General features: G+C 35.6%; 2 protein-coding genes across 4 annotated transcripts; one reads left to right on the top strand and one right to left on the bottom strand.

Moving 5' to 3' along the window:
- Window positions 1-161: 161 nt before the first annotated feature.
- On the top strand, window positions 162-9,274 carry LOC132742331 (1-deoxyxylulose-5-phosphate synthase YajO-like). 3 transcript variants are annotated; one of them, XM_060730698.1, is made up of 9 exons: window positions 162-300; window positions 3,275-3,408; window positions 4,096-4,241; window positions 5,539-5,695; window positions 6,304-6,477; window positions 6,925-7,022; window positions 7,377-7,561; window positions 8,109-8,248; window positions 8,772-9,274. In XM_060730698.1, the coding sequence occupies exons 1-9, from the start codon at window positions 282-284 to the stop codon at window positions 8,883-8,885; spliced, it is 1,167 nt and encodes a 388-aa protein (XP_060586681.1). In that variant the 5' UTR covers window positions 162-281; the 3' UTR covers window positions 8,886-9,274. The 3 variants fall into 3 exon arrangements, with proteins under 3 accessions (XP_060586681.1, XP_060586682.1, XP_060586683.1); XM_060730699.1 differs by lacking the exon at window positions 162-300 and adding an exon at window positions 1,155-1,312; XM_060730700.1 differs by lacking the exon at window positions 162-300 and adding an exon at window positions 2,710-2,731.
- Window positions 9,275-16,521: 7,247 nt separating this feature from the next.
- On the bottom strand, window positions 16,522-16,896 carry LOC132742345 (protein lethal(2)essential for life-like). Its single transcript, XM_060730717.1, has one exon. It carries the CDS (start codon window positions 16,894-16,896, stop codon window positions 16,522-16,524), a length of 375 nt encoding a protein of 124 aa, XP_060586700.1.
- Between the last annotated feature and the right edge of the window lie 6,300 nt (window positions 16,897-23,196).

Genomic DNA, 23,196 nt, shown 5'->3' on the forward strand with positions numbered 1-23,196 from the left:
TATATAACATGCTTTTAAACCAGTGTTTTACTGTAACGTACGGAACTCATGTTTGCCCTTATCTGAGGCACAATATTTGCCTTTTAATTAACGACTCGGTGTTTAGTTTATCGATGTATTGATTTACGAGTTCAAGTTTGTGATCGTTTATATACTTCAAGCCCTCGTAGGCTTATGTATTACAAAAATTAGAACAACGATAAATCTAAAGTGACCTGGTTCTAAATATTTTGCTGGAAGCAAATGTGGACTTAAACCACCCTTTTTCTCAGACAGAGCACATGTACAGGGCTTACAAAGGTTTGAATTTCTTTTCTTTTTTTCATAGCACCAGAACTCTATGGAGGCTGATTTCTCCCATTTCGCGTCTTCGCCCCTCAAAGGCACGATATATTTTAGGCGAAATAAAGATATTTTAATAGGCGAAGACACGCGATCTTTTTCTGTAAAAATTATCATATCGGCGGGTAGATATCTCCGTATCGGTACCCTATTATTGCCGTTTCCTCAAAATGCGAAAGTAAAAGGCAAGATAAATTGGCTTATTATCGCCTCTTCGCCTTTCGCATTTTGAGCGACACTCACGACAAATATAGGGCACCGACACGATAATGTTGCTGATGAAAATCTCGTGCATATTATCGTGTCTTCGCTTCGACTTTTGAGGGGTGATCGAAGAAACAAAATGGCAGAAATCAGCCACCATACCAAATTGTTATTTTGTTTAGCGATAAAATCACTGTAGGGGATACTAACAATATCTAGAACTTCACGGGGCCCCTTAGGAACTTTGAACAACTCATGCATGTCTATACGGGCCGTCAAGTTGGTTAATCGTTATAATGAGTCGTGTGGAGTGGTGTGAGGCTGCATACTTTCAGATGCGTGTAAAAAGTCTGTAAAGCAGATTAAGCAAGAATGCTAGCTGTGTTTAAGAAAATCATAAACTTGTATTCAATTCGTAGTTAAGATAAGTTTGCATGTACTTGTTTACGTTTATAGATAACATGTACCAGGGATGTAGATCTCGACATGTAAAACAGTACACTTTGCAAAATATTTGTGCATATTTTCACAAATTTAATTAATACATTTTCAAATGCCTCGAGAAAGCTAAAATTACTTTATGTTACTCTTTTCATTAAGGTATTTTAGATTTTCGTAAGAATAAGTAAATCTGGAGCTACGAATAAGTGTCCTAGTTTAAGACTAATGCATATCCTTGTACTATATAATGACCGTGACCATTTACATGCATGTGTATGTTTAGTATACATTTTTGAATCGTATAGTCCTGGATTAAATCTATAAGGTATGCTATTTTATGCTATTTTACATTGTTAAACGACTCAACATTAAATTATTGTAACGTTTTTGCAACAATGAACGTATATCGTAGATCTGTGTTACGTAATTTAGCTTGAATAATTGTGTTTGAATTATAGACTACAATATATACATGTAGTTTGGGTGAATAAAGGGAACATCGATCCGTCCTACTTTTAGAAAATCTAGATTAAACTGGTAGTTTTTTTTTCGTCATTAGAACAAAAGACACTGTAAATGTGGATCAATATTCGACTATATATCCCAGTATACCGCCGGCGCCGGATAATGTGTACTGTCGGATAAAGAAATGTTTAATGGAGGAGTAGTTCACTGTTATATGTAGATTTTTAATAAGTCAAGCAAAACTTTAAGAACTTTTTGCATTAATGCAGTGCACAAAGTAGCACATGTAGTACATCTTATAAACAATAGAAGTCCCAATCGCTCAGTTCCGACCGATTTGTCCGATCAGTCCCGAACTAGTTATCTCGTTCCCACGGCTAAGTAACTCGTGACCACGACATAGTATCTCGTGGCCACGACTTAGCTATCTCGTGGCCACGACATAGTATCCCTTGGCATAGACTTAGCTACCGGTATCTCGTGGCCACGACTTAGGAACTCATGGCCACGACATAGTATCTCGTGCGCACGAGATAAATAAAAATACACACATGTCACCTTTGTGCCACCGTACAAAAGATATAATTATCACTGTTAAAATAATTATTCAGTCTTACGTTTTATCAAATCTTTTACAAAATAACTTTTGATGACAGTGGTCTGTGTACATAGTGAAGCAAAAGCGGACCACTGCGTTCTGTTTTTTAAGTTTATTTAGATTGACATTAAAGGGACTCCACTGAGGTTTTTGACATGATGGGACTGAAAGATAATTGTACAATTTGATGTAGGTTAAGACCACTAATCTTTGTGCAAAATTTCAGATCATTCGCGCACTTTGTTTTTTCCAGAATAATTATTCAAATTTTAAAAAAGTGACCCAAAATGAAAGCGTTTAAACACTTTTCACTCAAATCGGGTTAAGCATAAAAATACGATTTTCAATTTATTTTAAAGTATATTTCTTAACAATCATTGCCAATATTTCTGTTTAAAGTGTCCCAGCTCATTTATGTAAGAAATTCAAATGTTATGTTTTTAGGCTTTTAAACCTCAGTGGAGTCCCTTTAAAGTCTTTGCGTAATGACTCTCAGAAAGAACCATGTACACCGTAATGTACAATGAGCTCATTTAAGACACTCGCAAGTTCCAGATTTTGTCCTGTATAAAATCAGGAACATTACACATAATAAATGACAAAAACTTGAACTGGTTAATTGCTATTGAATATTTCGGACAACGTGGGTAAATTAAATTCAAACAATTGCTTTGGATAAATGTAAGATTTTTTGTTTCTTTTTTGTTATCTGGCATAGAAAATATAAAGTTAACCATATAAATATCATGTCTTCAGATTGTTATCTATGTCTATGAAACTTTAAAAGTACAAATCAAGCGATTCAAGTACATTACATTATACAGTGACTTACTTTTGGCTCAGAATCCATATCTTGGCAAATTACTCTGGGGAAAAAATACAGGGGTTTTAAAAATTTTTCAACACTCTTGTTTTCAAATTTAACCCTTTTAAAGGGAAACCTAACGAGTTTGATAAAACCCCAAATTCAGCATAGAGACAACATGTAACGTACAAAAAAGAAAAATTTATTTTGTTAAAGGGCAATCGCGGTAAATACAAAATTAGAATTTTAAATTTTTTCCTTTGTTTATGAAAGGGTTTTTTTTTCCCCAGTCTGCTTACATTAACATCATTTTTATGTAAGCCCAGCTCATGTAATTTCAGAGACGATGATGATCAGTTTTCTTTCATTATTTTGTTCCCAAGTTGACATCAGGATTTCAACTCTTTTTTTTTCTTCAGAAGAACTTGAAAGAAAAATGGCGGCCGAGACAAAAATGGAATATAACTTCTTGGGGAAGACTGGTCTTAAAGTGTCAAACATTTGTTTGGGTACTATGACGTTTGGCTCAGTTGATACAGGACCTCTTGCAGTTGTAAGTATATAATATAATAATTGAGCCGTGTCATGGCAAAACCAACATAATGGGTTTGCGACCAGCATGGATCCAGACCAGCCTGCGCGTCCGCACAGTCTGATCAGGATCCATGCTGTTCGCTTACCAATCCTATTTTAAGTATAGAGAAACTGATAGCGAACAGCATGGATTCTTATCAGACTGCGCGGATGCGCAGGCTGGTCTGGATCCATGCTGGTCGCAAACACACTATGTTGGTTTTGTCATGACACGGCTCATATCATTTAAAATATGTACACTGTATAATAACATTTTGTACAAAAACTACTACATGTCCTTATGGCAAATATCGAATTAGGGGCATATTGTCTGTTATTGGCTTATACGAAACTTCAGTATTGTATTAGTAATATTTCACTACAGTGAACCATATTTTTTATATTTTAATTCTTGACAGTTCTGGTAAAATATACATATGTATTGCTATTTCGACAACTTCTTTTTCTTTTTCTAGTTGTAAATCATGATAGGCCTACTTTATGCAAAAAGTATCACTTTTCCACTTTGATTACTTTATATTTGCAATTAATTTGACATTTATTCGACTACAGTGAAACATATTTTTTAATATTTTCATTCTGGCGATAAAGCCAACCATTATCGATGTTTTCAACTCGCTAAGTTTTTCTCCGTATATATTTCCAGTTTTTTGGCAATCCACGGCAAACGAACGAGGCCGACTCGCACAAGATATTGGATCGCTTTGTAGAACTTGGGGGTAATTTTTTAGATACGGCAAACCTGTATTGTAATGGTCAGTCCGAGGAAATAATTGGAACATGGCTGAAGAAGTAAGTAGCGTCTATTTATGAAACATAATTGAGCCGCGTCACGACAAAACTAACATAGTGTGTTTGCGACCAGCATGGATCCAGACCAGCCTGCGCATCCGCGCAGTCTGATCAGAATCCATGCTGTTCGCTATCAGTTTCTCTACTTGTTATAGGGTTTGTAAGCGAACAGCATGGATCCTGATCAGACTGCGCGGATGTGCAGGCTGGTCTGGATCCATGCTGGTCGCAAACCCATTATGTTGGTTTTGTCATGGCGCGGCTCATTATTATAACATTTTTAAGCGAATCCCAGTAGATGTTCAGTATGCTAAGATTATTTTTTGGTTGAGTTTTACGTCGCGGTCATATGGCGAGTTTCCAGCTTTACTGTTGAAAGTAGTCCTTCATTGAAAGACATCGCATTTTTTTTTTTACATTTTTACGTTTATCGGAAAATGCAGATTTGACCAGCTTCAAATCCACGGTTTACGTCTAAATATTTGAACTACTGTTGAAGGAAGACCTCGTGTTCCCCACCGGACATCATTTCAGGCATGAACAGGCAACTAGGTATAGAAACACCTATATGGATAGTTTCTCACATAAAAGAAACCAAAGTTCCTGGCGGAATTCGAACCTTTAGCGGTGAGGAGCAAGTGATTTTAATCAGAGGTCTTAACCACTAGTCCACACAAACCCCATTGATATTATTAAAGAGGCTATAAGTATTTGTTCACGGGTGTATTTATAAATAGTGACACGTTGGCACTCCTGATAAATTCAATTTCATGTCTCAGCATGATATGAAGGCTGCTTGTAACGGAATTAAGAAGACGTCGCCCAGTGTCTATTCTAGTAAGGGTATTCACTGATATTTTTGTGAATTCCCTTCTGTTTTACAGAGGCAGGGGGAAATGTTTTACAAAAAAATCAACAAATCCCCGCTGTTTTTCGAATCCTAGAATAGACACTTCGCACCCTGTACACACCCATGCCACCGCAAACATTCTGGATTCTCTATGATTATTCCCGACTGCCATCACGTCCACATACCCATCAAATGCCCACATTTCGGATGCCCCGCTATACATGTAACTAAATTGACCCAACGATCTTTAGCATAGCTTTGGAGTGAAGAGGTCAATATGGGTACATTTGTACTTTTATAAGTTTTGCCAAATCGCGAAACGATAAAAAAACTGGATGCTTTACCATACCTATAGTGCATGTACATAAAATTATTTTGAATTATATTATAAAGTGCGATGCTTTTTGTACGTTTCTTTGACTAACTTTGTTTCTGTTTTTTTTCTAGGCGTCAGAACAGAGAGAATATGATTATTGCGACCAAGGTGCGTTTCCCCGTCGACTTTTCATCGCTGAATGATGTCGGACTTAGCAGACGATCCATTATCAAGGCATGTGACGACAGTTTGAAGAGATTACAGACGGACTACATCGACTTGTTTCAGGTTTGAATATGCATGTATTATGTTAACTATTAAATGTGATCTTCATAATTACCTCTCTCTATGTTAGATCGGATTCTAAACTCAAAGGAGCTTATCCGAGGTGGAAAAGGCTTTTAAATTCTTACATACTAGGGGCCAAATAACACGGAAAAATACGTTGATGTCATGAAACATATACTCTGAATTGTGAATCGATTTGTTTTTGTGTATGTCTAAAAACCCGACTTGGTCATTTTGCATAATTTTAATGACAATTCTCGGAAAATCTCGGAAAACGGAGTGAGGGAATGATCAGAAATTCTGGACACAAAATGAAGTCTAGACCTATATCAAATAGTTAACAAATCTCGACAAAAAATCCAGTTCTGTCACGTTAACAGAAAAACCTCAGTTGAGTACCTTTAACTGCTTAAATAAAGCACGAGGTAATACCGAAGTATGAAAGGCAATGATAGCTTTTATACTATTTCCGTCAATCGGGGAGGTGTTCCGAATCTTGAAAAAAGACCGAAGAAGATTGTTCTTTGTGAAAACATGTCAATTGTAAAAAAATTATTCGTTTGTTAAAGACCACTAAATCTTTTCATTTCCTCACTTCTGTATTTTAGGCACACATGTGGGATAATGCAACACCTATAGAAGAGACGTTGCGTGCGTTCGACGATCTCGTTAAGTGCGGGAAAATACGTTATTACGGTTTTTGTAACGTCTGCGGCTGGCAAATGCAGAAAATTGTTGAAACTACCAAAACACTTAATTTGAATCCATGTGTCACTTTGCAGGTACTATTATTTCATCATGTCAGATGTTATTTCATATTTCTTAAGAATTTTTAAGAATTGAATACACAATATATATGTGATTTACACGTATCTTTATATGTTTACATGTATTCAGGAAAGAAAAGATTAATATGCTATTTAAATCTTCATACACACGATACTCTTTCTCTTTTTTAATTAAACGACAATAATGGCTAAGTTTAAGTGAGAACCATATGCCCAAAACAAAATGTTTTTGAAGAAAGAAAGAAATATAAGGCCCAATTGAATAAAAACTATTTTCTGTTCTGAAATATATTTATTTGTTGTTTGTTTTTTTCAAATTTCCCTGGCATGATGCATGGTAATTTTATGATAGATGTTGTTACTTTTCGAAATGATTATTGAAATGCCAAAGATATATAATATGTAATATGAATTAAAACAACATAATATTTGCCACCTTAGCAACAATACAGTTTACTGCGACGTGATTCAGAACTAGAGGCCTTTATGGTGTGTGAAAATGAGGGACTTGGTGTGTTGCCATGGAGTCCACTGAAGGGGTAAAATTTTTTTCTTTAAAAATATAGTTTATCTCGGGTATATTTTTTTTTAATTTGGATTCCTTTTCCCAAAAAAAAATTTTAAACCCAATGCTCGTTTACTATTTAAAAAAATTTTTTAAATAAAGTTTTCCCGGGAAAAAGTTCGTCTAATTTTCCCGGGTTTTTGGGGAAAATTTGTCTATTTCCCTAATTCCCCGGAAAAGTTCATCTTTTTTCTGAAAACGTCAGTCGAAGTCTATGAATGTTTGAAAAATTATGTAAGCCTAAGTATTTTTTTCTCAAGAATGTTCAGGTCTTGCCATGCGTGCATATTGTGTTCATTATTTTAAATATATTTTCTCATTTTGATAGGGGCATGCTTACGGGTAAGTTCAAGAGAAACCAGAAACCAGACGCCACCGGAAGTAGAACCGGGTACATGCAAGCCAAGAGAGAAGAGGGACAGAATAAATCTACTAGTAATTGGGAAGAGTTCGGAGACAACGATGCTTACTGGAAACTTATAGAAGTCATGGAAAAAGTTGCAAAAGCCAACGGTAATTTGAGCCGCGTCACGACAAAACCAACATAATTGGTTTACGACCAGCATGGATCCAGACCAGCCTATAGAAACTGATAGCGAACAGCATGGATCCTGATCAGACTGCGCGGAAGCGCAGGCTGGTCTGGATCCATGCTTGTCGCAAACGCACTTTGTTGGTTTTGTCGTGACGCGGCTCATTTATTTTTTCATTTCAATACCAGAGCCCTGGCATCAATACTAAGGTGTAACCACTTAAGTACCCAGTACTAGTACTTGCCAAGTTATACAATACCATAAACCAGTAACCATACTTAGATTTTAGCTCAGTACTTGCAATACCAGTACTTTTTTAAAGGAAGTATTTAAGTACCAGTACAATACTTTTCAAAGCCGGAACCATGATAACGCATCGGTGGTCTCTGGTTAATATAAAGAATAGTTTTCATATTGAAACAGCAACCGAGAATTTCATTTTATTTAAGGCAAAAACTGCCCCACAGGTAGCGTTAAGATGACTTTTGCGGTTGAATCAGTGAACCAAAAATTTCATTTTATTTCAGGTAAAACTGTGCCTCAGGTAGCGTTAAGATGGCTTCTGCAAAAGAACGTGGTCTCTTCTGTAATAATAGGCTGCACCTCAATACGGCAACTTGAAGACAACGTGGGCGCTTCAGGGGGCTGGGAAATTTCCGCCGAAGGGGTATTATTTTATTTGATTAGGCCTTATAAGTATGACGTATTTGTAAGAACACTTATTTCCTAAAAAAATGTTATCAATCAAATTAGGGAATTGTCTGATGATTTTTATATACTTAGACCATTTTCTGATGTACCGAAATCAGTCGTTTTAAACCTCTTTGTAAGCTGCACATGTATCTTTGAAAGAAGCTTTAGCTCACTGTTGTAGGTTCCAGTCGAGCAATCGTCTTCGGATTCTTTCATGTGATAAAGCTATCCAACTAACTTAAGGAACGTCGGTGGTTCTGCTCAGGTGCCCGTTTGTCCCTGAAATAACGCGCAGATTGAAACCTTAAGTCTTCCCCCACCAGTGAAGCTCAAAAGTCGCCATTTGACCTCTTCTGTTTTAATGCGACGTAAAACCCAATTTATTCTTTAAAAAAACCTCAGTTATAGTGATTTAAAAGATAACTAGCAGTTTTGCATAAGCTAGGTTTCAGACCTAAAAATGTTCCTTCAGCATATTTCTCTTATCTTTATCACAGATGAAAGAACTAGACGAGGCTGCGCCGCTGTCAAAACCTTACCCATACGACATGTTGTGGGGAATGGGCGCTTTTGGAAGATTTAATCCATTCAATCGCTCCAACAAAGTTTGATTGAAATATGTTGAATAAATCAATCCGAAGGAAGAAAGCGTGCACAATCAGTGACTATATGTTATATGGTCGGTAGAAAAAGTAGTTCTCTCAGAATATGTAAAATGTAACCAAACTATAATGTTAAACAGCACAGACGAATCAAAACATGAGGCATTTAAAGGCCCATAACGACTTTTGACCAGTGTGATGGATGTATTATGATATAGTTTTGTATGAATATAAGATAACTCATGAATGTATAATGTCAAAGTTTTGTATGATAACTCTTTGTAAAGATATTTTAATATCTTTCTCTTAATTACCTCCCTTAATTAATTATCTTGTAAACTCAAATAATTATTCTTCACGGGTAGCAATTAAGATATTAAAAAAGAAGAACAACTGTAGTTTAATATTGTTGTTTATTTTCATCATCATAATCGACCAATGCGTCATACTAGGTTGAATTAATCATCGACGCAGTAACATTTGCTGTGGTGACTGCATTTCCATTCACGGTTATTGTGAGCGCCACAGTGCTCGTGGTTATGATGGGCCGCTTCACAGTCGTCATCATCTCGACATGGTACAGCTAAAAAACATAAATGTCAAAAATGTTATTTTATCATACCTTTAAACGAAAATAATTGTTTAAATGGTTGCGGAATTGTGACTAATTACAGTGAGCTTTAAAACGGGAGATGTGAAATTGAGGAATTTGGGAAAGAATAAGTCATTCATCACACTCGGTCGTTTATATACGGAAGGATAGAGAGTCTTGAGTGAATAAGTCACGGATGGAGGGAGGTTCTGAGGGGATAAGGCATTAATCACACACTGTTAATATACGGACCGATGTAGAGTCTGAGGGGAAAAGTCACTTATCACACACTGTTAATATACGGAGAGATGTAAAGTCTGAGGGGGAAAAGTCACTAATCCCACGCTGTTAATAAACGGAGAGATGTAGAGTCTGAGGGGAAAAGTCACCAATCACACGCTGTAAATGAACGGAGAGATGTAGAGTCTGAGGGGAAAAGTCACTAATCACACGCTGATTATAAACGGAGAGATGTAGATTCTGAGGGGAAAAGTCACTAATCACACGCTGTTAATATACGGAGAGATGTAGAGTCTGAGGGGAAAAGTTATAATCATGCGCTGTTAATAAACCGAGAGATGTAAAGTCTGAGGGGAAAAGTCACTAATCACACGCTGTTAATGAACGGAGAGATGTAGAGTCTGAGGGAAAAGTCACTAATCACACGCTGTTAATGAACGGAGAGATGTAGAGTCTGAGGGGAAAAGTCACTAATCACACGCTGTTAATGAACGGAGAGATGTAGAGTCTGAGGGGAAAAGTCACTAATCACACGCTGTTAATAAACGGAGAGATGTAGAGTCTGAGGGGGAAAAGTCACTAATCACACGCTGTTAATAAACGGAGAGATGTAGAGTCTGAGGGAAAAAGTCACTAATCACACGCTGTTAATAAACGGAGAGATGTAGAGTCTGAGGGGAAAAGTCACTAATCACACGCCGTTCATAAACGGAGAGATGTAGAGAGAGATGTAGAGTCTGAGGGGAAAAGTCACTAATCACACGCTGTTAATATACGGAGAGATGTAGAGTCTGAGGGGAAAAGTCACTTATCACACGCTGTTAATAAACGGAGAGATGTAGAGTCTGAGGGGAAAAGTCACTAATCACACGCCGTTCATAAACGGAGAGATGTAGAGTCTGAGGGGGAAAAGTCACTAATCACACGCTGTTAATAAACGGAGAGATGTAGAGTCTGAGGGGATAAGTCACTTAATAAATCACACGCTGTTAATATACGGAGAGATGTAGAGTCTGAGGGGAAAGTCACTAATCACAAGCTGTTAATAAACGGAGAGATGTAGAGTCTGAGGGGATAAGTCACTTAATAAATCACACGCTGTTAATATACGGAGAGATGTAGAGTCTGAGGGGAAAGTCACTAATCACACGCTGTTAATATACGGAGAGATGTAGAGTCTGAGGGGAAAAGTCACTAATCACACGCTGTTAATAATTGGAGGGATGTAGAGTCTGAGGGGAAAAGTCACTAATCACACGCTGTTAATAAACGAAGAGATGTAGAGTCTGAGGGGAAAAGTCACTAATCACAAGCTGTTAATAAACGGAGAGATGTAGAGTCTGGGGGGATAAGTCACTTATTAAACCACACGCTGTTAATATACGGAGAGATGTAGAGTCTGAGGGGAAAAGTCACTTATCACACGCTGTTAATATACGGAGAGATGTAGAGTCTGAGGGGAAAAGTCACTAATCACACGCTGTTAATAAACGGAGAGATGTAGAGTCTGAGGGAATAAGTCACTAATCACACGCTGTTAATAAATGAAGAGAGATGTAGAGTCTGAGGGGAAAAGTCACTAATTCAAAGCTGTTAATATCGGAGAGATGTAGAGTCTGAGGGATAAGTCCCTTATTAAATCATACGCTGTTAATATACGGAGGGTTGATACGAATGGATGGAGAGTGAGTAAGTCACCAATCACACACTGTTAAATTGTTAATATACAGAGGGATTGAGAGCGCACCAGTCACTTATCACACGCTGTAAATATACGGTTGGTCAACGCTGGACATTAATAACACACTGTAAAATTTGAGAAGTGGTTGAGCGGAGATAAAGATAATAGGAAAAAGTCATCAGCTGTAAAAAATGTGGGGTCGAAATGTCACAAACCGCTACCTGCAAATACTAAATGCCAAAGAAGATTGAATGTTATCAATAGGTTGGGTGAATGTCACGTAACCATTATCCTATTATTTTAAAGAAAATAGCTGTTTTATAAATGTGCAGGAAAATGACACAAACCTATACCTATACAGTTACAGGAATGTCCAAATGTAGCTTTGTGCAGTTTCGAAACATTTCAAGGAAAATAGTTTCCACTTTTGAACTTATTTAAAGGCAGAAAAACACACAAAATTTGAATTTCTTACATACGAGTATATGAGTTTCGGCATTTAAAACAGAAACATATGCAAAAGACAATTTCGAAATATACTCAAAAATGAATTAAAAATCGCCGCAGTTTATATACACCGATACGGACATTTATTTCTTCTTCATCAGGCTACCTTATAATAGAGTAGGCCGTTACATTTGTGTAAAGGTATTGCGTCTACCAAATTGTAATTTAAAAAGCTAATCAGACAATACATGAGAAAATATACTTTATACGTGGATAACTTTTCCAAGCTAAAAAGCATTCTAGTGTTAAGATGTAACACTCACGTGTTTCATGCAGACATTTACAATTGTTATCCAAACAGTGGGCCTCGAACCCTTCACCGCAGTTCAGACTGCAGTCCGCTTGAAGCAGACAATTCTGTGACATCACTAAACCTGGAGAAATTATTTTTTAAAACGTAAGAAATGAATAAATTTGAATCAAAGAACTAGCGAAAATATCAGTTAATCGTGCAATCAATTTTTAAATAAATATTAAAAGCTGCATACCTCCAGATTATAAGAAAAATAAAGAGTTCAAGATTTAAAAAAAACAATTTACATGTTACTTACGATTTGATAGCAGATTTTGCAGTATATACATATCACCATATTTTAATACAGCGTGATAAACGGAATAAGGGTTATTTTTCCATACTTTGCCCTCTTGTTGGTAATAAACGAAGATTGTAAGTGCCGTTTGCAATGTACGAATAACTTTCTTTGTTTCTTTCACAAAATCATTTTACTTTTAAATATATTGTACATTTTTAACATTTTCATGAAAATTAGCATGAATCTGGAGGCATGCTGCTTTAATCAATTTATTTATTGCACGGTAGTTCCAGGCGTGGTAAGGAGTCGATACAGGATTTGCTCTCATTCTTGCCTTGCTGGAACCTTTACCACCAGTACTGGGCCAGTATGAACTCTGACGGAGCTCTGTACTGTTGACAGACAGTATAATTACTGTTTTGTAAACAAAAGGTTTACCAACACTGCTGCATTTAATGTTTATGCTAATGCACAACCTACCAATACATCCAAACTCTTCTTACTTGGCATGGATTTCTTTTCAATTGTACAATTCATGAAAACTCCAGCCATATGTTATCTTTAACACAAATTCCTTTACAAATCAACAATTAAACAATTCAAGCAATTTCTCAATTAACGAAATAATTATGTCATTTCAATATTGCTTGCCAATTTCATAACAATGTGCACAAATATCAGGGACCTCTTCGGCCGAATAATTATGGTCACCGACTTCAAATCACTTGCCCCTGTCCGCTGTGGGTTCGAATCCCGCAAGGGTCGTCAGATTCTTTAATGTGAAAAAAGATACCTAGCGAGCTTACGGAGATAGTCGGTTTTACTCAGGAGCCCGCTCGTGCGTGTATTAAGGCACGAAGGTGGCACCTTACGCCTTCTGGCTGGAAAAAGCTGGAAAGTTGGTGTGAAACAAACAAAAAACGTCAGCAAGAGTGACTCACTTATTTCTTGCACACTCTAAAACCAAGTCCAAACTATCTACATTTCGATTGTTTTAATCGGAAACCATTTTTCTGCTACAGTGAACAAGGTGCTACATTTCAATAAACATTTAACTTACCAATCAGACAACCCAAAACACAAACTATTGCAATCTTCATCTTGAAGGATATTTTAGTCTTTCTGTCACAGACGACTATTTCTGAATGCAGACGACTCTATAAATACTTACAACGAAAAAAAATCGTGTCTAAGATATACGTATCAGGCTGAAATTGATAAGGAGTTAGATAAGTCGTCAAGAGATATTCGTTTTAAATTAGGTCGTAGGTAAGAAATGAAAAATACCATTTTCTCTTGTTCCATTAGATCGGCAATTTTTTTTTCAACTTATATTGCAGTGTACAAAAAACCCATCATTTTACTACACAAATTATGCTTAATGACCAGACATTCAGTTACACTTATTACGGACTGAAGTACCCGCATTTACATATGTAATTCAATGAAAAATGTACTTTTTTTACGAATGTGGTTCTACGGCACGTCAAAACTCTGCATCGATCAGATTCGTAACAAAAATTGTATTGTTTGTACCTTTATTTCCATTACACATTAGTAACACATGTTACGAATGGGACGTCTTTCATAACAAGTGTATCATATGTGATCCGTTACGAAAGAGTCCAACAGCGCTTCAAGATCATGACTGGTGACTGTATTGTACACACGGTAGCGAAAAAGCTACTTTTCGTGCCTTAACAGGTGGATGGACCCTTACAAAGAAAGTCGCCGTCGAAATACCTCGCCAATTACGGAAAGAGTTGTTTTAAAAATAAAATAAAAAATAAAATAAAAAAAAACATCAAAAAAAGGAAAAGACGAAATTTTGGGGCATACCGCGAATAAAAATACCTTTAAATGACAAAATAAATCATACCATGTGGTATGGCCAACTTTGAATACTTTATTGTGCATTTTACCACGTTTTTTTCCACGGCCATTTATACGTTGTTAATGGAACTGCCTTTAACATTCACATACATGTTTAGATGTATGTCATTGTTTTAGATAATAAGGTGAACAATCAGAAACAAGGCCTTGACATAGGTGTAATGTTATGAAGTAATATACAATAATGTTGATAATACTGTAGAAGGTTTCACAAGTGAACAAACTGACCAACTTAATAATTATACATATAGTATCATGAGTGATATATCTTGATTTGGAGAGCAATATGTCGTCCAATAACGCACGGTGTGGTTTTCAGATGCGCAGTAATATAATCACACGAAGGCCGAAGATTCTATACCGTGCAATATTATACCGTAATGCATTCAAAATCATGAAAATTAATATTTCCACTTTGACTCGTGGGCGCGACGAAAGGGGGACAATCGTTGCAGGACTTAAGGTTATTCTAATCCACCCAAGAATTCATTACTGTACCATTGGTGCAAATACATGTATGTTAACAGTCACAAATTATTATTTACATTTAGTTAACGAGTAGTTGAAATCACGTTATTTTGTAATCCAGATCAGGGTCTTTCAAATAGAATGGTCTCGAGTCAGACCAGTTCTACGAAAAAAGATGTCTCGACTGAGTCACGTGTTTTAAATTAGGGTCTTTCAAATGTAATGGTCTGGAAACGCGCTACGTAAACCCTTTTCGCTACAATTAGACATATCTAGGAATAATTCGGTATAGTTTGCTCTATGCAAATTATATAAGTGTTCAAGAAAAGGGCGAAAATTAGCTATAAGAGTAAAAATGAAAATTCTAACAACATGATGGTCTTAAAAATCTTTGAACTTGTGAAAAAAAAGATAAATGTTTCAGAAAATAATGCTTTTAAAGCCATGATCTATTGAAAAATATAGATAATTTATTCAGAATATTTGCCGACAAACGACACCATATTGAAAATGCACCATTTGTAAATAACATCTTTACATGATTATCGGCACATAATTATACACATATGTGTAGAAATATATGGTAAAATAGGTTTATTGTTACGTTCATTTATGTTAATAAAAAGAAAATATCCTTTACAGGTTATAAAGACAGGTTTTATAAAAGCTATGCAAATGCCTAAAAGTTCTTTATTAAACATAAATGAACGTTACAATATATATTATGTAACTTACCCAGACCATGTACATTATGTGGTATAGGTAGTTGTTCTCTCTATCACTGTCTATTGTTATTTTTAGTCACACAAAAGAAAATAGCCACATAAAAGCATTACGGAATTAATGACATCGAAGAGAAAGAACAGTTAGCTATTGTCCCTCTTCCACATTATTACTGTTTCATGAGAGCGACAGATGGACGGTTCAATTAAAATATACCCGGAGGCATAACAAACTTTCCCACATGAGGCTGAATGAATTCAAATCCTGAACCCAGAAGCCTTAACCACTTGGCAAAATAATCCACAGCCACAGCAAACAGATTAAAAACTGAATATAACATTTGCCACAAATAGCATTTGTACAAATTCGAAAATATATCCCTAAAATATATTAAAAAGTTTTGAATCATTTTGAAAGAGACACATAATTCAGACCAAAATTATATGGGTTCATTTTTACTTATCACACACAAACTCTTAGGACTGTAGGCCAAAGCATTCCCTAGTTATTTGTCAGACAACCTTTCAGTTGACAAGGTCATGGTGACCTTGACCTATGATCAACCTGCCTCAAAATAAATAGAAAACATTAGTTCCACTAGTCATGACCAAACGTGACACTCAATCTCATGACAATAGACCAAAGCATGCTCTAGTTTTATTGTTGGTTGGAGTTTTGTTGTGATGGCCATGTCAGCCTTGACTTAAATAACTGAATAACCTGTCAATTAAAATTTAATATGAGTCATCTACTCATGATCGACCTTCAACTCCAAGCTAAAGCGAAGCATTCTCTAGTTATTGGTCAGACTAGTTTTTTTGTAGTCAAGGCAACTGTGACCTTGAACTTTGATCAATCAACTTGCTGCTTAAAAAGAGAAGAACAATCAAATATATTTCAACTTGAATATATTCTTTATATCATTAACAACATACTTCAATCAAACTTCATAATTCTGACACATTTTGCAGGTTGTTTGAATAACCAGTTATCACAAAATAATGTTGATTAAGCTGATGTTGTGATAATTTTCTCTCTTTGTCCTTCTAAAGCTGGTAGTGATGCCCTAATAACCAATAAACCATCACTTCTGAGCTCAGACATCAAACTGTTTGGTGTAATGTCTTTAGGAAGCATATATGATCTATTATACTCGACAGGACCTCCTTTGCTGGAAATTATGTCAGGATCTACACGCTTTGCACTGACTGTTAAGGTGCTTCCCGAAATACGAACATGAATCTCTTCCGGCTTGAACTGACGCAAACCAAACTCAAGTTGGAATTTTCGAGATCCGTTTGCCAGTGTTTGAACCGGATTATCAACAACAACAACAACATAAACTTTATTAAGCTCAAGCCATGACAACAAGCATGTGAGCATACAGCGAATAATACAAACAAAAATACCTTGTGAGGTCACGTGACAGATTGTTTGCTTAACGGGGTTGACAATAGTGATAGTGTGTTACTCCATTTATTTTTTTGAAAAGGCCTATAAATTCTGAAGTTTTCAGTGAGTCTCCAGTCATTTACAGATGCTAGACCTGATTGAGCTATACCAGATCTAGGGTTCATTTTTGCCAGATCCCCCGCCATACTTGGTGAAATTTCAGGAACATTTTGTTTGACAGGTAATCCCCATACTTGATTTAACAAGCTCATTACCACAGCAGTCCAAAAAATCTTAAAACACATTGTAGTTGCTTCTTCAAATATGTCAATTTTCAAAGAAAACTCTTCTCGTTTTCATTCACAGGTTTAGTATACCTCCAAACTGTTTTAAATTTATAAAATAGCCAAGACTTCTTAAAATCAGTATCTTAAACTTGCGTTCTTATTGTTTTGACAAGTTTCCGACAACCCAACCACATTATAACATTATATTTTGTTTTGAATGTGCGCAAGGGCTGGTCATTATTTTGTTTTTTTTTCTGCTTTTGTAAAAGACCACACGATGAGGCTCAGCATACAAAATAATTTAGCTCTGGTCATTGTTTCACTACATGTAAGGAGAAGAGTTTTTTTTTAAATTATTAGATTTGACATTACTTTCATAGCCGGTGGCCTACTTGTATAATTAGCCTGAAACTCCTAACATAACTAGATGATACTTCCTTTGAACTTTGGTCGAAATCTAGTTTTTAATCTACCAATATCTTGTTACAAGGAAATTGTGGATAATGCCGAGACAACACAAGACAAAAGCTTATTTTTAGACACTTTGGGCTCATGTTAGCTAAAGAATATAATTGAAGGTTGATTTCATTTTGAAAACTACACTTTTAAGATTACCATGCAATTATGTGTCTTCTAAACATTTTCCTTAGCTTCATAATAAGATAAAATAAACAGCCCTCATAGCATAAATTTACCTCACTATCAAAATAGCATGATAATTAATTTATTTCATCCATTCTCATTTAATTAAAGAATGCATCTACTGCGTATAAGATAAGTTCACTGCGTATAAAATATGCCTTTGGTAACAGGTTGGTGACACAGATTTTTCCTTAAGGTCACAGTAAATATGCAGCCAAAAGGCACTGAATTTGAACACTTGAATGAACTGAAAGAATTGTCATAACGTAAACGAATATAGCCTTACAAGCCACGTGCTTTTTATGTATCATCCAAGTAGAAGAACCTAAAGAATCCTTCTGAGGAGGTATGGGGAAAGACAGGGGATATGCATTGAACCAAAACAGACTAGGTCATATGGCGACTTTCCAGCTTTACTGGTGGAGGAAGTCATCGAATGCCCATGTGCATTATTTCGTACGCTGGCTGGATAGCTTCCACACATATAAATGAATCAAATATCTCTATTTGGATTCAAACACACAAAAGTCAGGGGCAAGTGGTTTTAAGTTAACAGCCTTAACCACTTAACCATGGACAGTTGACAAGAGCTTGTAATTGCAGGATACGGTAAACATTGAATTGTATCACCCCTATAAACCTGAACACCTTCAGCAAAGTCCTCTAAATAGCTTTGGAGCTGTATTCTGGCAATGGCAAGGGCATCATAGAGCATATATCTCTGCAAAAATTACCGAACTAGTTAGTTAGCATTGTCACCAATATGTACATATATTTTAATGGTGAAGCTTAATATGAACTTTTGACAAATTCCAGCTGAGAAACAGTTGGACAAAATTTTGGGATAATAGATGGAAGGACAGAATTGATGGTAAAAGTGGTGACTATATGAAGCCCAATGGGGTAGCATACAAATTTAATTACATTAAATTAGAGCAGAACAAATAAATCTATATTAAGGTGTGTTTATTTTTTATATCATTTACAATATATTTCAGAATCCACAATTCAGTCTCATTTTGCAGGCTTTTGAAATACATGTATCCAGTTCTCATAAAAATTGCTAAAAATTTGTGAACAACTTTTCCAGTGGGAAGCAGGTGCCATAATTTTCAATAAATCATCACTTCTAAGCTCGGACAGCACACTTTCTGGTTTGACATCTAGAGGAAGATCTGTTATACTTCATAGAAAATACTGAGCCAGGTTTTTTTCACTCCATGCTTTCCAACAACAGACATAAAACTTCCAATAACACTAACTTCAATCTTGTCTGGCTTGAACTGGTATAAATCAAACTAAAAATGAAACTTTCTAAGTTTGAGCAGCATTTTCAACGTTTATGGAGGGTGATTTATGCCAAAATTACATCTTGCTTTCTTACGTTACATCGTGCTTTCTAACTTGTACATTGTGCTTTCTAACTTGTACATTATGCATTCTGACATATACATCTTGCATTCTGACTTTTACATGTTGCTTTCTTACATGCACATTATGCTTTCTGCTGTGTGCGACTTGCTTAATTTTATGTTGATGTCGTTATTTAACGATCAATTATTATTCATTTGTTGATCTGGTATATTAATTCAATAAATTAACCTGCAACTGTTTGTATTTGGGTCTATTTACTCAGCTTGAATGACGAATGTCATAAGGTAGAATGCGCATAGCCGAAAGCCGAATGCAGCAAGCATAATACAACGCGACATCTGGTGTAATAATATGTGACACCCAAATTATGCTAACAGGTGGCGCTACAGTTATATTCTCGGTAAAGTCCGTATTGCGGTTCGGATTCAGTTTACCAAGTTACGTCCCTTTGTTTTAAAATTTCCATTTGCACTCATGGAGAAATATACAAAACGATTTAACCAATTTTTATATTTATTTATGAAACTCTGTAGGTCAAATTATATTTCCAGCTGGCAATGACAAGTTGCCCATTTCCAAATCAATGGTTTTAGAATTATTTTTTTCATCAACAAAATAATTATAAAATAGAACAGTTGTTCAACATTGTTCAAAGTGCTTGGGCCATAAAAAACTTCTTATTAAAATATTTCATACTCTTGAAAAGTTCTTAAATTTTGACATGGCTTATTTCCAATACCTGTGACCATCCACAACATTTTTAATGTGTTTTTATTAATTAGGACATTTTCTTGCCTATTTTCAAACTAATTGTGTACACACGTTAGATTTTTTAAATTCAACTTGTCCAAAAATGTCTTTTTTTCACTAAGTTGAAATTATTCACTAAGATGCTTTATGAATACGGCCCAGGTTCTTGTTCACAGTGTCAGCTTAAAACTGAAGAAACTGCTGCCAAAATCAGCTGATTCTGAGAAAAAAATAAAATAAAATGTCAAAACTGTCTAGTCTGTCAGACTAGACAGTTTTGCCTTTTTTTTTCTTTTGCAGCGGCACGGGCTACCTCTCTTCATTTAAATTTTTATATCACAGGTACCCTCTCATTTTTAACACATAAACTGCTGCCAAAATCAGCTGATTCTGAGAAAAAAAGGTACATAAAAACAAAATGTACAAAAAATGTCCCAAGAAATGGTTATAAAATCAAATGAATTGTTTGTCATAGAAGATATTAATAAACATTTTTTTCTACATTCTCAGTGGTGTTTGTATTGCAAATACTATTACCTTAAGGAATACAACTTTTTTGTTTTAAATGAGTAAGATCTGCTATACATTTCCAATATCATGAACGCTATAATTAAAGAAAACTACTAAAAAGGCATCTTCAGCCAAACATGCAATATTCGTTTTATAACCATTTCTTGGGACCATTTTTGTACATTTTATTTTTATGTACTCATCAATTAATATTATGAAATCATTCGTCCTAAAGCTACACCACGGTGCATATCTATATCGGTACCCTCTTTGCGAAATCTGCTCAAACGGTACCCTCTTTACACATGCACAATTCATTCTCTGCTAAAAACAAACCAGCGATGGATAACAATCCAGTAAAATTTCAATGTAATAAGGAAAGGGGGTTTGACACGTACAAAAGATATATACCACGGAACACTAAAATGTTTTATTTATCTGCTGATTTGTCATGTGCCCGTTTTTCATGTACTGCAACTTCACAATAAGCTACAAAAAATCGACATGTCTTGCCTCGCCCATCACCTCGACATACTTTTCGGGCTGCAATGAACCATGGGCTTGATTATATATGCATTATACATATTTAATATGTTCATTTACATATCATCTTCGGACAAATACCAGTATATTGTCAAAAATAAATGTAAAATTCATAAGAACACCCTACTTTCGGTTTTGCAGCGTACCCTCATGGCACAACATATGCTCTTATTTGCGTTAATCGTTAAATAGGTATGTAATATTTCTTACTTTTATGTAAATATTACATACAGTGATACTTAACGATTAACGCAAATAAAAGCATATGTCGTGCCTTGTGGGTACGTATGTGTTAAAAATGAGAGGGTACCTGTGATATAAAAATTCAAATCTAGAGAGGTAGCCCGTGCCGCTGCAAAAGAAAAAAAAGGCAAAACTGTCTAGTCTGACAGACTAGACAGTTTTGACATTTTATTTTATTTTTTTCTCAGAATCAGCTGATTTTGGCAGCAGTTTCTTCAGTTTTAAGCCGACACTGTGAACAAGAACCTGGGCCGTATTCATAAAGCATCTTAGTGAATAATTTCAACTTAGTGAAAAAAGACATTTTTTGGACAAGTTGAATTAAAAAAATCTAACGTGTGTACAAAATTAGTTTGAAAATAGGCAAGAAAATGTCCTAATTAATAAAAACACATTAAAAATGTTGTGGATGGTCACAGGTATTGGAAATAAGCCATGTCAAAATTTAAGAACTTTTCAAGAGTATGAAAATATTTTAATAAGAAGTTTGTTATGGCCCAAGCACTTTGAACAATGTTGAACAACTGTTCTATATTTATAATTATTTTGTTGATGAAAAAAATAATTCTAAAAACCATTGATTTGGAAATGTGCAACTTGTCATTGTCAGCTGGAAATATAATTTGACCTACAGAGTTTCATTAATAAATATAAAAATTGGGTTAAATCGTTTTGTATATTTTCTCCATGAGTGCAAATGGAAATTTTAAAACAAAGGGACGTAACTTGGTAAACTGAATCCGAACCGCAATACGGACTTTACCGAGAATGTAACTGTAGCGCCACCTGTTAGCATAATTTGGGTGTCACATATTATTACACCAGATGTCGCGTTGTATTATGCTTGCTGTATTCGGCTTTCGGCTATGCGCATTCTACCTTATGACATTCGTCATTCAAGCTGAGTATATAGACCCAAATACAAACAGTTGCAGGTTAATTTATTGAATTAATATACCAGATCAACAAATGAATAATAATTGATCGTTAAATAACGACATCAACATAAAAGTAAGCATGTCGCACACAGCAGAAAGCATAATGTGCATGTAAGAAAGCAACATGTAAAAGTCAGAATGCAAGATGTATATGTCAGAATGCATAATGTACAAGTTAGAAAGCACGATGTACAAGTTAGAAAGCACGATGTAACGTAAGAAAGCAAGATGTAATTTTGGCATAAATTACCCTCCATAAACGTTAGAGTTTTCAGCGTCGGGAGCAGCACATGGCCCTACAAAGTATTGGTGGTTCATGTTATTTGTCAGTTCCTTTGTTACAGCGCTTAGAGAAATTTCAAGATTGTCCGGTGTAACGGGTTTTCCCCTGATTTGATGTAACAAGCCAATAAGCACGCAACTCCAAATAATGTGTGCAGCAATTTTATGAGAAAGTTATCACAAATCTTACCAAATACATGCATAAATTTTATGAATCATGTAGGCCTCTTCAATGACAGCCAATTTGTTATATTACATACGACCTTGAAATGTATATACCAAAAGCATTTTAGTTCAATAAAAATAATCAACCAAGGCAACTTCAGTTCACCTACAACGTCAATGTGACATTGACCTTTGACCCATTGACCCCAAAATCTATAGGGTCATCTTCTGGTCTTGTACATACTACGTTTAAAAGTTTCTAGGCTAAAGCATTCTTTAGTTATTGATCGGAAACCATTTTTACCTACAAGGTCAATGTGATCTTGACCTATGACCCTTGACCCAAGAATCAATAGGGGTCGTCTACTGGTCATGTACAATCATCATACCAAGTTTGAAGTTTCTAGGCCTAAACGTTCTCTAGTTATTGATAGGAAACCATTTGGTCTATGGACCGACCTACCGACAGATAGAGGACCGACCTACCGACAGACAGACAGACAAATGCAAAGTATTATACCCCCACTTCTTTGAAGGGGACATAATAAGCAGACGAC

The sequence above is a fragment of the Ruditapes philippinarum genome, unplaced genomic scaffold, assembly GCF_026571515.1.
Source record: "Ruditapes philippinarum isolate M1 unplaced genomic scaffold, ASM2657151v2 ctg734_1_1_1_1, whole genome shotgun sequence".
In the NCBI taxonomy this organism is placed as follows: Eukaryota; Metazoa; Mollusca; class Bivalvia; order Venerida; family Veneridae; genus Ruditapes; species Ruditapes philippinarum.